This window comes from Sphaerodactylus townsendi, linkage group LG06 (genome assembly GCF_021028975.2).
Source record: "Sphaerodactylus townsendi isolate TG3544 linkage group LG06, MPM_Stown_v2.3, whole genome shotgun sequence".
NCBI lineage: Eukaryota > Metazoa > Chordata > Lepidosauria > Squamata > Sphaerodactylidae > Sphaerodactylus > Sphaerodactylus townsendi.
In genome coordinates, this window is record NC_059430.1 from 27,261,757 (window position 1) to 27,277,174 (window position 15,418).

The 15,418-nt window shown below is 41.5% G+C and overlaps 1 protein-coding gene across 1 annotated transcript in view; it reads right to left on the bottom strand.

Moving 5' to 3' along the window:
• Positions 1-3,969: 3,969 nt before the first annotated feature.
• The window catches only part of PKP2 (plakophilin 2), a 77,753-nt gene continuing 66,304 nt past the window's right edge, over positions 3,970-15,418 (bottom strand). Inside the window, exons 9-13 of the mRNA XM_048502235.1 lie at positions 13,099-13,272; positions 11,950-12,103; positions 10,383-10,572; positions 7,190-7,265; positions 3,970-5,014 (exon numbers count right to left, since the gene is read on the bottom strand). Of these exons, the coding sequence (XP_048358192.1) occupies positions 4,946-5,014; positions 7,190-7,265; positions 10,383-10,572; positions 11,950-12,103; positions 13,099-13,272 (663 nt within the window). The 3' untranslated portion in view covers positions 3,970-4,945. The remainder of the gene's footprint in view (positions 5,015-7,189; positions 7,266-10,382; positions 10,573-11,949; positions 12,104-13,098; positions 13,273-15,418) is intronic.

Consider the following 15,418-nt stretch of genomic DNA (forward strand, 5'->3'; position numbering starts at 1 on the left):
TCCTTTATGATACCATTTTACAACCTGTAAGACATGCCTAATCTTTGCAACAGCATTCCAAGAAACCCCAGGGTTCTTTATGATGTAGTTTGAAAATTTCTTCACGTTACCTACTGTGTAAGGAAAGGAAGGATAAGATTTAAAAAAATAAAATTTAAAATAAATGTTTGGATTTGGGTGTTGACTGTTCTGCACTGCCTTAAGCTAGCCCATGTACTGCTAGGGTATAATGGGCATGAAAAAATTGCTCACCTGTGATGTCACATGTGCCAATCAACAGCTACCTGTGGCTCTTGTACAAATGCATACTACACAATATTTGGTATAGCTAAAGCAAAACACATTTTCTTAATAACAAAATACTGTGTAAGATTATGACATTAATGCCATTTTTGGAACCCCCGAGGCTGCCAGGATAGTCATTCTTTTCCGTTGATATTCCTCCCCCCACAAAAATGCTAAAATACCTGTTTGAATTATCTCTTCCAAAGTATAGAAGGGAATTTATGCTTGCACGTTGGAACACCTTGCTATTGGTGGTGCTGTTAGGAAGGTTTAACGATATTCCACACTGTCATAGACTGTAGATATGCTACTAACTGACTGGACTCTATAGATAGTATTCTTTGGGATTCCCCTGGATGGTCACATTTGAGAGTTGAATTGATTTTTCCTTTCTGTAAGCATGACTCTTAGAGGCTGGATTTCTTTGGTTACTAAGAGATAAAGATAAACAATCAACTTCCTGTGTGACTAAATTTTTGGCTGTTGTAGTAGAATCATGTCGTAACTCAGGTAGCAACTCGTTAAGCTTCCCCTTTAGTGTACGATGGCTGTCTGTTTATGACTTTTGTTACATAAACAGTATTTAAGAACAGAATTGACACTGGCAAAAAACAATGCTGGGAGAAGATTACTGAATAGCTGTGAATACAGCAGATACTTCCGAGTCTCAAACAAAAGGATTTGCAGCTGAATTTTAAATGTTTACTTGATTGTTCAGAGGACAAGGTCAACATAAAAAAACCAAATGTTTTTGGTGTGGTGGTGAAAGTATTGGATTAGGATCTGGGAAACCCCAGTTTGAATTCCCACTCTACCATGGATACCTGCTGGGCAATCTTGGGCCAGTCACTCTCAGCCTTGAACCTGACAAGAATTTGAATGGGAGAAGGCCCAGGTCATGACATGGAAGCAGACAATGGCAAACCACTTCTGAACATCTTTGATCTTGAAAACCCTCCTAGGGGGTGTCATAAGTTAGTTGTGACTTGACAGCAAAACACACATGAGAGCAAGCCAGCTTGGTGTAGTGGTCGGGAGCGGTGGACTCTAATCAGGGAACCAGGTTTGATTCCCCACTCCTCCAGATGAAGCCTGCTGGGTGACCTTGAGCCAGTCACAGTTCTCTCAGAACTCTCTCAGCCCATGAAGAGGCAGGGAATGGCAAATCACCACTGAACGTCTCTTGCTTTGAAAACCCTATGAGGTCCCCAGAAGACAGCTGTAACAATGGTACACACACACAAAATCAAAGCTCGCACAGCCCAGTTTCCTGTTAGATCAAATATGGAGCAGGATTTCTTTAGTATCTGAGCCAAACTTAACTGTTTTGATCTAGGTCTGTTAAGCAGTGCTTCAGTTCTTCTTTCCTAGAAAGGGTCTTTGAACCACCTGCGCCAGGTTAGAAGGATTCCAAGTCATGTGAGAAACATGATTCGTGAGTCGAAGGGTTCCTGCTAATACCTGCTCCCAACAGCTAAGTTTTGGCTATAGAAACTGAAAGTGAATCTGGGTTTCAAGGAAATTCGAGCCTGTTTCAGAGCATAAAGAATAGTAAGACACACAGTTAGGGACACCTAGGAGTTTGCGTAAAAAGCTTGACTGAATCTTCTCGAGGGGTTTTAGAGAGCTGTTTAACCAAATAGGGGCTCCGTCTTAAACCAAGTATTAGAAGCTATAAATGTGGGCTTTGAATGCGTTTGATATTTGGCTCTTAAATGTGCATTGCGCAAGATGGCAACAACACACAGAATTTCACAGTGTGATACAGAAGGTCACACCCTTTAGTGACTTTCCTTCCAGAAAGAATGCATTTTTAGGAAGGGCGCGCGCGAGGAAGGTTAAATAAATACCTCCCATGCACATAATTCTGAAAACAGCTATTTTTGATACTTGGAGTGGCTAGAAATCAATCAAACTGCAGGGGAGAGACAGATCATCCTTTAAACAGCTGTAAAAAAACTCAAAGTATGTTATTTTATAAAGGAGGGGAAAAGAAAGAAAACAAACCACCCATACTTGGATCAGCTCTGTTCCACTAGAAGCAAATCCTAACTCAGCTACCAAGAGAGGAAGAAAGTATCTGGTGGAAAACTACAACCTTGGACTTAATGGGTTGGATCCAGATAAAATTTCCAGTGGCAGAACTGAATTTTCCTGCCACCTCCCTGCAGCCATGACATGCTGTCCCTGGTGATAGGGGATCATGATACACAGAGGCAAGCAATATAAAACCACCTCTGTTTATATCTTGCTTTGAAGAAACAATAGGGCCTTGTAAGTCAGCTGTGATTTGATGGCCCTTTCCACCATCAAGATTCACTTATTCCTCTGCCCAGATATTTGAATTATTCTCCCAAATAAACCCTATTTTTTATTTTCACTGAATGCAAGACTTACAGCCCAATGGGGAGGGGGAGGGCTGAATCCCCCTGTGGAGGCAGCGTGGGTTTACACAGGTGGGAATGTCCTTCCTGGGGCACTTATCTTGGAGCAGTGGCAAATCAGTAAGTTCCTGGCTGCAGTGATGCTCTGCAATGGCGGACCGTGGTGTCTGGCCTTGCATCAGTGCTTGCGTGTCACCTCCAGCTGTGTCTGCATGGGGAGCACTCTGGGGGCGGGGTCAATCTTAGTTGGCCCCCAGAGCCCTGTGGGCCCCCCATGTACCTGCAGAGTCGTCAGCAGAGATATGCCAAGATTGTCATGGCATATCTCTATTCTCCCCTATGAGGGAGTTTTAGGTGAGTGGTTTTTCAAAACTTTTTTGGGCTTTTTGTGGTGCAGGAAAGCCCTTTGGAGCAGGTGGAGAAGGTAAAGTGGCGCTGTCCCTGCCCACCCGCCAGCTCTGTATTGGGCTGTTCTTTCCAAAGTGTTTGTTGAGCTTTGGTAGAGCTGCCAAGTTGTCAACTGCTCTCTGCAGATATCTTTTTATTCTTGCTTCACAGGCAATGACTGGCAATTGAAGCTTTTCATTGAGACAAATACCCTCAACATTAGTAGTCGATCAAGCTGCTATTAAAGGCACAGCAGCAAAACCTAGCTGAAAGGTTGGCAACATGAGTGTTATAAATGGTACGGGTGAAAAAGAAAGGTTGCCAGCTTTTTTATTGGTCCCTGCTCCTGTGCATTTAACAGCTATGTATAGCTATTATCCATGGCTGATTCCACATGGGCCAAAAACAGCGGTATGAAAATGGTGTGAAAACGGTGTAAACTGCTTTGGCACTGGTACAACAGAGCTCCTCATATTGAGGGGCCTGCCGTCCCCCCATTCTTGGGGTGAGTTTTTAAATTGAGCCTGGACGCCTCTTGTTTAATTTGCTAATTGTTAGCCGCTGTTTTTATGTATTTTAAGATGTTTTATTGATGGAGCCTATGTTTGTATTTTACTGGATTTGCTCCTTTTTATTGTTTATATATTATGTTGTTCACCGCCCGGAGCCCTTTGGGGATCGGGCGGTATAGAAATTGAATAAATAATAATAATAATAATAATAATTTTAAATCCTTTTACACTGTTTTCACACCGTTTTCACACTGCTGTTTTTAGTCCATGCGGAATCTGCCCATGATAATGTCTACTATAATCTCTATCTCTAAAGAAACTTTACAGATATATTGCTGATGATCAGGCAGCTGTTAAGCACACTTTTTTCCTGGTCAGCTGGCAAACCTTGTAAGAAATAATAAGATAAAATTTTTAATCTTGTCTTCAAACTAGAAAGAACTGTGAGAAGTTAAGAGTACAGATGTTTACAAGGAATACAGAAAGGCAGTCCCAAATGTATATGCATTTTTTTTAAAAAACAGCTCCTTATTTCAATTCCACATTTCTTTAAAAACTCTGAAATTCTGGCAAACACACGTGCATGAGGCAGCAGCCAACAGAGCAGTACAGCAGAAAATTACACCCAGGATAGTTTCATGCTTCAAAAGCAGTCTATCTGCTCGCCCTTTCAACAAGCTGCAAAGATGCCTGCCAGTCCTGAAGCAGTTTTGTACAAAGCACTGATTAGTAAAAAGAGCAGCAACCTATCCCCGCAAACAAACAAAAATGATGCAACAGAAACTCCCAATCCCAATTGTTTTTGGTGATTGGCTCGTTCTCAGGATTACTGAACTCCAGCTGGAGGCTGGAGATCTTCTGGGATTACAAGTGATCTCCAGGTGACAGAGATCAGTACACCTGGAGAAAATGGAAGCTTTGGAAGATGGGGTTCTATGGCATTATACTCCATTTAAGCCCCTCCCTGCCCCAAGCCTCATCCTGGACAGGCTCTACCTCCAAAATCTCCAGGTGTTTCTCAACCCAGAGCTGGCAACCCTACTTGTTGTAAAACAGAATATCAAAACTAATCTATGGCTGAGTGTCACTCTCTGAACTTGGACAACTGGTATCAATGTCTGATTTTGTAGTAGAAATATTGACTATGTTGCAATTGGGATTTGTAGAGTCCTGAGTTGAAACTGGCTACAAAGCCATGGCGTAAGGCAGATAACATTGGAGGAGGCACATTTTCTCCTTTTCATCCACTAGAAGTATAAAATCCGCTTCCTCTGGAAGGTGCTCCGAAATTCTTGCTGGTGAGCTGGTGCACTAGAGATGGCTGCCCAAATTTCCAAATGGTCTCGTCGGTCTCCTGTGGATTGGTTTTCCTCTCTTTCAGTCTTTGAGTGAATTGTAGGCTCTCAGTGTCCGGTTATTGACAAAATCAGTCTTTTTAAAGCCAGCCTTTTAAACAAAAACAAAAAAAATTAGTTTATAGTAAAGAATGCTGCAATAAAATAACAGATTAATTTATAGAGAAAAAGAAACGTGAACTGAGTTCGAAAGCACTGTGGTCTTTTAGGTATGTATTAAGGCTGCAATCCCCATCTTTTTTCCCTTGTGTCTGTGGAACACTGGGAGATGAAGCTCCAGCCTCCCCCCTTATGTAATTTTCATGTCCTCAGATAGTTCTGGCTTCGCTGCAAAAATTATATTATTTATATGGCTACGTGTAATTTTTGCTGCAGAGCCAGTAGCCAATCCAATGGCTGGCCACTGCCAGGCGTTGGGGAGGGGAGGGAGGAACATTTGTGGTGGTGATGTTCAGTGCAACATGATATAACTTCTGGTGAAAACCAGAAGTGACATCACTCTAGGAATTGCCCAGAAATTCTATGGTAACACCACAGGGTTTCCAGCAATTCCTAGAGTGAGGTGATGTTACTTTTGGGTGCAGTGTCGTAGTGGGAGACTTGACAACACTAGACCGCTTGAGGACTGAAAAGCAGCATGAGGAGGAAGACGGGAGTTGCACCTCTACAAATGCCACGGCTGTGACTAAAAAAAGGGACACTGTGCACCTGGCAGGCACAGAATTCTCACTGCATGTTGATACAAAATTTCTGTGTTGTCCACCAACGAACATCAGGATTTTGTAATATATAGTGTAGGCCACACTGGGACAGTCTATGCTAGAGTTCCATGACTATGACTATATCATTTGCCCCTAAGAAGCAGCCAAAGAAGCATTTGTATTTGGGTGTCGCTTGGGAGGGGGCAGCCTGTATCGTATGTGGTTCTAGGGAAGGCATTTTAACTCTTCCCCCGAACCTTTTTTTATGACAAAGAATGCTTTAAGCTCTGATTAAATAAGAAGTATTGTGCATTTTACCTCATGGGGTATTTTCCAAGGTAATTATAAGAGAGAAGGAGAGTTAACTGTCTGCCTTCTCCAATGCTGCAGCCCGAATCTATATGACCCACCATCTACAGGTGTTTGTCTGTGTGAAGAAAACATGCTGGGAATCCCAATCATGCAGTTTGGCCAATAATCTTAACTACAAGGAACCAGTGGAAAACTTCATAGGAGGTTACTCTGTACACTGGCTAAGCTGCACTAAAGTCAAGTTTGGATCTTATGAGGATACAGTCAATTACAAAAAATGGACATGTAAATAAATAACTGTCAAAACAGAGGCTGACTGACAAAGGTAGAAGCTGAAATGTTGAAGAGAATAATTTAAAAACCATCTTTTCTTTGTCAGTTGCTCATTTACATTTCATGCTCATTTGCAACTGGAAAATGCTCATTAATTTAAGCATGTCCTCCAGCAACAACCTCCAGTGTTATTATTGAAAATGACAGCATTTTAATACCTTCATTTGGAAAGAATCATTCTCCTTTTACTTTTGCCACTCCAGAAATGTAAGTAACATGCAAATATATTGGGATTTATCGCTTCCCGCCTTTTGGCTAAGATCAAGTGTGTGTATATTGGGATTTTTTTTTTGCTGGATTTAATTTAGTAAGGGAAAAGAGATAAATTTCCACAAGTATAGAATGATCTAGGAATAAACTGTCTCAGTTTCTTACAACATGCATAGAACTTTGATGTAATGGCTATCAGCTTTAACTGAAATATATTTGTTGTGTACCATCAACTCAATGTGAAGCTCTGAAGTGATAACTTTCCTGTCAATATATATCTTCTTGCTGAGCGGAGAAGATACAGATTTTAGGCTTTAAAATCAATTTTAAAACTGCACAGCTAGAAGATATATACTGACAGGAAAGTTATCACTTCAGAACTTCAGTGGAAGGGACGGGATTGTGAAAAGATGGTTGCCCCCTTGTAACATCCAGGGTGAGAATTTTTCTTTCTCTCCTGTTGCAGGTATTCAAAGCCATGTTGGCGCCAGAGCTGTGAGCCAAGGGGGGGGGGGCGGGGGGGGGGGGGAAGCCAAAGAACTCTTGATAGACTAATCAGCCCAGGATGATTTGTTTGTTTTCATGCTGTTTGTTTGTTTGCTTTCTGTTTTGTTTGTTTTTATAGTGCAGTTTACTGAACTTTGTCTACACTGTTTGGGGAAAAAACTAGCTAAAATACATTGAAATCCAACAAGAAGCTGCTAGCTTACCTTTTTGTAGGCATTGTGGAGATCAACATGAGACCATAAAGAATACAATAGGATGGAAGCAGCTCTACCGGGTTTGCTGAGGAAAGTAATATCATCATCATCATCATCATTATCAACAACATCATCTCATTCAAATGGGGGTGTCAACTATTGGGGGTGTGGTGCCTGGGGAAGGGAGGGAGCTCATTGGGCAAATTATGCCATGGGGCATATGATGCCTCCCTCCAAAACGAACATTTCCTCCAGAGGAACTGATTGCTCTGGTTTATAGATCAGTCATAATTCCAATAGAACTCTAGCTTCCACCTGGAACCTGGCACCCAGGGGGTCCAAACAGTAGTCACTATATGACACTAGAGCTCATTCCGCACATGCAGAATAATGCACTTTCAAACTGCTTTCAGTGCTCTTTGAAGCTGTGCGGAATGGCACAATCCACTTGCAAACAGTTGTGAAAGTGGTTTGAAAACGCATTATTTTGCGTGTGTGGAAGGGGCCCAAGTTAAAAAGAACAAATTCCACTCACAGGTTTGTAATTTAAATGGCCATCACTGTTAGGAAATAAAGGCACAAAAGGAAGGGTAAGGGAAGGAAGTGGCGGATAGTACAGATAAATGAGATACATATTAAGTTGGGCAGAGAGGGAATGAGTTTCAAAGAAAAGAGACAGCAAAAGAGAAAGGCTGGAAGTAAGAAACGCAAGAAATGACAGGAGGTTGAAACAGGAGGAGAATATCAGCAGAGTAGGGATGATGGAGACCAAAAGAGAAAGAGAACATAAGGCTGATCGGAAAGACCCTAACAGGTTGATAAATTAGTGGTGTCATCCTAAGCAGACTTGTCCCCTTCGATTTTAGGTGTATTTAAGTTAGAAATGGAAGGAGGTTTTTTTGCTGTAGCTTGAATAAAAGTTGAAAAAGAGAGAAGAGTCAAAGAAGACATCAATGTTGAGAAGAAATAAAAGCATTTACTAAGAATGAGACAAAAGGAAAAAAGTTATCACTATAGAAGAAAGAGGACATAACAATTGCTCAATTTCAGATGAGTAAAGCTTAAGATATTGAGGACACCAAGTCAAAATAAGACAAAGGGGGATGTAAGAAAGAAACCAGACAAATAAAGGTCAGAAGAAAAAAGAGAGGAACTAGAGGTTGTTGGCACCAAAGTGATATTGACTATTAAAAGAACAAATAATAGGACCAAGAGAAGGATATACAAAAAAAAGAGAGAGAGAAGATTGAGAATGGGGAACTCCAGGTCCAATGCAGGAACAAAGATGAATGACTGTTAACAAGTATGGAAAAAGACTGAATAAAGATAAGAACTGAAAAAAGATAAGAATAAAACAAAACAAGACAACCCCCCCCCCCCCCCAAACCAATAAAACTTATGGCAAAGTGATAATAGAATGAGGGATGGTACCAAAAGCTGGAGATAAGTAAAAGAGCAGAACATATTATTTAACAAGTATGAGGTTACTGAAAATGCAAGAAAGCACATTCAGTGGAATTTCAAGAATGAAAACAAGATTGAAACGAATCTAACTAGGAATTAGTGGATGCAGCGCAATTCTAAACAGCGTTGCACTTTCTGAAGTCCATTGCAGTCAATGTGCTTAGAAGGGTATAACTTCTTTTAGCACTGCAGTCTTGTAGAATTTTAAGCACAACAATATATATATTTTAAATAAGAAAATTGTTAAAACATGGACCAGAAAAGGAAACTTATCAACGACAAGACATTTTAATAAAGTGACTGGAAGTAGAACCAGCATACAATTTGTTTTGAAAAACAGAAATGGGGAACAAGGTCATTGAACTGACAAAACGGATGAACAGCAGGTAGGCGACTGAATGGAAGGAGGTGGCAGAGAAGTATGAATGAGAGGAATTTTATCCATAAAGGACTGACCAGCAGTCTGAAAGGAGAGGGAAGGCCTGATCAAGAAAGAGTAGAAATGTGAATTAAAAGTAAAGGAATGGTGCAGTAGGAAGAATGGGAAGCAAAAAGCAATAGCCTTGTTTAACAGAAGAAGAAACAAAATCTAATGAAAAAAATCTAAAATGCATAAGATCAAAAAAAGTGCAGAATATATACAATTAAAGCTCAGGAGCAGAGGTGGGATCCAAAAATTTTAGTAACAGGTTCCCATAGTGGTGGGATTCAAACTGTGGCGTAGCGCCAATGGGGCTGGGTGGGGCACAACGGGGGCATGGCCGGGCATTCCAGGGCAGGGCATTCTTGGGCGGGGCTGTGGCAAGGAAGCAGCCGCTGCGCTGGTCCTTGGGCGGGAAACGAATGCACGCAGGCGCAGGCTGCCACGCACGCCGGTGACCTCCTGCTAGTCTGCTTCAAGTTCTGCGCACTACTGCTGAGAGGAGGGGCGTAACTAAGGCAAAAATCACGTGGCAAAATCACCAATTAGTAACCCCCTCTTGGCACACACAAGATAATTAGTAATTAGTAACCTACTCTCGGGAACCTGTGAGAACCTGCTGGATCCCACCTCTGCTCAGGAGCATGAGAACAGGGGCAAAAATAGTAAATAGGAATAGGAGAAGAATTAAACAGGACTGAGGAGGGAATGGTCAATAAGGATGCAGAAGAAATGGAGCAAAATATTTGAGTGCTGCTAATAAAGTAGCAGAAAGCAAAGTAGTAGCAGAATTTATTGCTGTGCGTTCACATGGTAGAATGGTGTCCCTGTCACTGCCTTCCTGACATTTCTATAATAGAAAAGCGGAATGTCTTGAAGTATCCTCCGTGTCGTTTAACCTTGTGGAAGGATTTTTGTTTTTAGAATTGAGGAGCAGCTTGTCTTGTGGACTCCCACAACTAGATATAGGCTTACCAGCACAGTGGGAATTATAAGCAATTCTACCAGTGAACTAGGAGACATTCCATCACACGATTATAAATAGCAACAGGAGTATATCAGCACAGATTAGATTCATATGTACTTTTTAGGTACTGAAAAGTATCCTTCCACTCTTGAAACCTCTCACTAAGCTGATTACTTGTGACTGCTGACCTAAACACTTAGAATATGGAATGTCAACTACTGTTCCACGGTAAAGTAAAGGAACAAGATATTTCCTCAGCATTGCAAGGATTATATTCTAGTACAAATGTATAGGATGTCTGCCTGCCTGGTTTTTTTTTTTTTTAGGTAGGAAATGTCATAGTGGCTCACCTCTCACTTGTGCTGATATTCATAACCTTTGAGATGCCATCAGAGTTGAGGAGAAGCCGAGCATTCTGGGAGCTGCTCTGAGTTAAGTTGTGTAAAGCATAGCAGGCTGAAGCAGTGGTTTCATTGGCAATGTCAGAATGTGAGACAAATTCTGGAAGTATGGCAACCAAATCAGGCAAGACTTCCCTTGCTAGAAGACGAATGGGAAATATCCTTATTATATTTGCAATTCCCCACCACTATACTAATCAGCATTTATACAAAACTTCCAATTTGCAAAATTCTTGACATTTTTTAGCTGTGCATCCTAGAAACATTTGCACAAAGGTCTATGAATGTGTGTGCTCTCCTTTCTTTTGTGGCATATAGATCTCATAGACGATTTCTAAACACATTGGGTTCTCCTTGGCATGACAAAGCTGTACTAACAGAAGGCATTTCCATCAGTGGAATGGGACCTCTTTGCTCCCCTATCCCTCTGCAGTCTGAAATGACCCCCAAAATGGTGCTACTGGGGGATAGGTCTGTAGTAGAAAGGCTAGTAAGGTCTGAAGAAACTGAGGGGAAATAGTGCCCCTCTATGCTTTTAGAGCAAATTTATCATGAAATTCACATAGTCCTCTGAGTAAATGACAAAATGACAATCAAAGGCCAAGGGATGACAGGCATGAAATAGGGGTGAGCATATAATCTTTTCGGTAAATGTTAGATTCGGGTTGTAAAAACCTGCAAATCTTTGGCAAAGCCGAATAAACTTTATTCAGTTTTTCACCAAAAATTTTCAGGTTTCTAAAATCAAATGTTATCAAACAACAAAATATTATGCCCCCCCCCCCCCGGGTCACTGTTTCCCAAGTCCACATGCACCTGGGAAATGGTAGGGAGGAGGGATCGAGTTCCCAATGGTGCACTCCCCAATGTAGACCTGGAAAATCATGATGGGGAGATTGGAGTCAAGCATTCAGTTGAAGTTCTGTGCTCCCAACCGCAGTCTCCCTGCCATGGACTTGGGAAATGGTGGCAGAGAGAGCTTCAACTAAATGCTGGACTCCAGCGTTCAGTTGAAGCTCTTGCCCCCCCACCCCCGCTGAAAAAGCTGAATCTTGTTCAGTTCTACTGAATAGCCTTGGGGTTTTTTAATCAGTAAATTACCACCCCCCACAAAAACCAAAATGGCTTTGGGTGTGTTTTTTTTTAAAGATGATCTTGCTTTACCAAATCAGCACCCCTAGCATGAAAGGGAGACTGAGGGAAGAGTGTGTCATGTCAGTGCATTCTTTACGCTCTCTAACGGAAGGATTTTAACCCCAACACAGAATAAGTGAAAACAGCAATTTCAGATCAAACGCAACTCAAAGAGCTTTCATGTCACTTCACGCAGTCTCAAATGTGAAATGTTTAAGCGGTTGTAATCCACAGTGGAAGGCTGTGTACTTACGAAAAGTATTTTATAGTTAGAAGTTCAAGGGCATTTATTCCAACTAAAAAATTCTTGTATTTGACACTTGGTAACCAGCATGCTCTTAACATTCCCTGGCAGAACTTTTGCCAGCTGTTGCGTATTTACCTATCTCATTCCGTAGCGAGGTGTTACGAGACAAATTCCTGATCAAGGAGACTGCCGTTTTCTTGACGTTTGGATTGCTCACATGAAGCATGTTTCGGATACTCGGGAGGCCGTTTGCTTTCTGGACAATGATTTGGGCGACCGCAAATGGCATCTGTCACACAACACATATAACTGTCAGGCTCTGAGAAGCGTAACAGCACAGTGATTCATCCTTTTTCTCTCAGATGCATTAGTAATAATATTATTCTCCTTCAATTGCTATTGTTAAGACTATTGAAGCTAATTCATAAACAGGAGTACTCTACTTCTGTACAGCAAGAGGGAGACTCCAGGGATTTCTAATACAGAATTTTCAGCACCTCACCGAATTACAACACCGAGCATCCATTGAGGAAAGCCACATCAACAACACTGACATAAATCTGAAATAAATTTTGTAACACGTTTCCTGGGGAGATTTAGCCTAGATCCTGAACCACATTAGAGAATCAGGTGACAAGTCTGGTGTGCAGAAAAGGCCTGGAGATCACTTTTACCATCTCTGTATAGACACAAAATGCCCAAATCATAACTAGAGAAGTGATCCCACTGAGACAGTAAAACTGCTAATAATACTTACGATTATTAATACTATAGCACTTCACATACATTATTTAGCATTTTTTTCACAACAACTGTTTTAGTTAGACTTGTTTTATTATCCCCTTATTGTGGACAAAGGGCTAAGAGTTGTTTGCTTAAGTCTACCTAGAAGTTGTGTGGCAGAAAAAAGATTTGAACTGGGGATTTCCCAGATTGTAGTTTATTCTCTTAACTAGTGTGCCAGATGTACAACAGGAGAGCACATAATCCTCCCATCTCCCCTGTAGCATACTTTTATTATTCGTTCATTTATTTAGGCTACTTTTAACTCACTTATCTCCATTTACAAGTGGACTCAAAGCAGCTTGCAATATTACCGCCCCCAACAAAAAACCATAAATATATAACCTCAAGGATGTACCCAAGATTGCAAATTGCTTGGATCAACAGTGAATAAGTCTGGATTTCTAGATTCTTTTTCACTAAGCAGTGAAGCCCGAAGCAGAAACACTTTAGAATCTTTCAATGTGGTTTCTGATGTCCTACAAAACTGATGCTACTTACTGGTCCGTTGCCTGCTGTGAGGTTTTGAAGTGCTCCCAATGATGCTTCCCAGGTAAAGTTCCTTGAGCTTTTTGCTATTAAGGACAGATATATCCTTATCAGTGTGGAGTGCCAGAGTTTTTCAATGCCACTGGGGTTGCTCTTTTCCTCTGGCAATGGCAGGTCCTGCTGTTTCTGAACAGGCAAGCAGATTAAACTATCAGAAAAGAAGCATCACAGGGTGTCTTTTTTACATCAAACCAAAGGGCTGCACAGGGGGCTAAACATACACATTAGGGATGGCAGCAGCTGTCCATTCCCACACCACTTGCTGATGCTACTGCCCCACCCTCTGCTCCCCTCTTCTTCCTCTGCCACATCTATGCAAAAACACGGACAAAATGGCAATTGTGCTGGGACACCCTGTTTCCCTGAAAGTCCCTTTCCCTACAAAGCCATGCTGGCTGTAATGTTAAGATTACCAGGCTGTGAATGGCAACCAGCAGAAATCCATCAATGATGTCAGTCTTCTCTAGGAACTGACAGAAAAAATATGGTACAATCATAGGCTCATTCTGCACATAGTTTCTAGTGATTCCCAGAGAGGCCTGATATCATTTCCAGTTCCTCCTGGAAGTGACATCCCACCTCTCTATGGCCCCTTCCGCACATGCAAAATAATGTGTTTTCAAACCACTTTCACAACTGTTTGCAAGTGGATTTTGCCATTCTGCACAGCTTCAAAGAGCACTGAAAGCAGTTTGAAAGTGCATTATTCTGCATGTGCGGAATGAGCCTATGAGTTGCCAGAAATGCTATGGTTCTACTATAGAATTTCCAGCAAATCCTAGTCAGGACTGATATCACTTCAGGGCTTTCCTTAGCAGTGATGTCACACCATTAAGCAACTCCTATTGGCTGATACAGTGCTGGTGGGCAATGGCTGCTGGGGGTAGTAGATCTCCAGAGAGTATATGGCAGCTACAGCATGGTGAAGGGAAAAATCCCTTTAAAGGACTATAAGTGTGAGACAGAAGGTCAAGAGATAGCAAACTGTCCCACGCCATTTTGAAAACATAGCTTTATACTTAAAGTCAAGCGAACACTCTCCTGCAGATACTGCAGATTCCCACTTATTTTATCTCCCAGTTTAAATGAGAAACCCTCAGGAATTCAACAAATCATGCTCAAATTGAGCTTGGTGCTATGTTGACATTCCCCTTCAACACAGGTACTTCCTGCGTTGCATGTAAAGAAAAGTCCCCATTTAGAAGCAGGCCTAGTCCATCATTGTCTGCAATGTAACAAAAAGTCTTGTACTGTCTTAGAAATTAACAAATTTATTGCGGCATAAGGTATCCCAAGACAGAGACCATTTCATCAATTGGCAGACAGATTTATACCTAAAACTATAAACAGCAGAAGGGGAGAGGAATTTGTTACTAAGGTCAGTAGGACTAGTTTCCCAGGACATGTTCCAGGACAGCACATTGCAGCGTGCAGATAAGAACAAAATCCACTCTGAAGAGCAAACATTCCACTGGGAGTGGATGAGGACAGCTCTCAACTGCTGATGAATCGGCAAAGTAAGATGGATCTGAACTGTGCAGATAAACCTAACCCTAACTGTCTCCAAGGATAGCCAGCCCAGCTTAAAACAAAGAGCTGATATCAGATTAAATTTCTGGGTGTAAATCCCTGCAGAGACTGACCTCTTCATGACCCCCACCATAGCAGACGGATGGTAAAATGTAAATGTAAGCCCCCAGTGCAAGAACCAGGTAACTACTGATCACATATGAAGACATTTACTAGTCAGACTAAGTTTATGGAGTAGTTTGCCACTGCCTTCCTTAGTTGTCTCCACTTTACTCTCAACAAGCTGGGTACTCATTTTACCAATCTCAGAAGTTGGAATGCTGAGTTAACCTTGTGCTGGCTACCTAAACACAACTTCTGTTGGGTATGAACTCAGGTTGTGAGCAGAGTCCAGTACTGTTGGGTATGAACTCAGGTTGTGAGCAGAGTCCAGTACTGCAGTCATCAGAGTCATCTATTTCTCCACCAGCTAAACTAATATATTCATGTTTGAACTATTTATTTCCCTTTGTTTTTAAGCCCTTTGTATTTTGTAGCCATTTTTACATTTCTGGTTCTAAGTTGTTTTGGGTTTGGTGGGTCAAGTATATGACAAGAAACAACTAACAGAATTCAAGCATTTTATCTCTTTCCCTCTTCTTCACTAGGAACATAAACTGTTGGAGACAGGTAGGACCTGGTATGGTGTCAGTAGTGATCATGGCACTTCTGGTAAAAACAAGGAAGTTATGCAGGGTAGCAT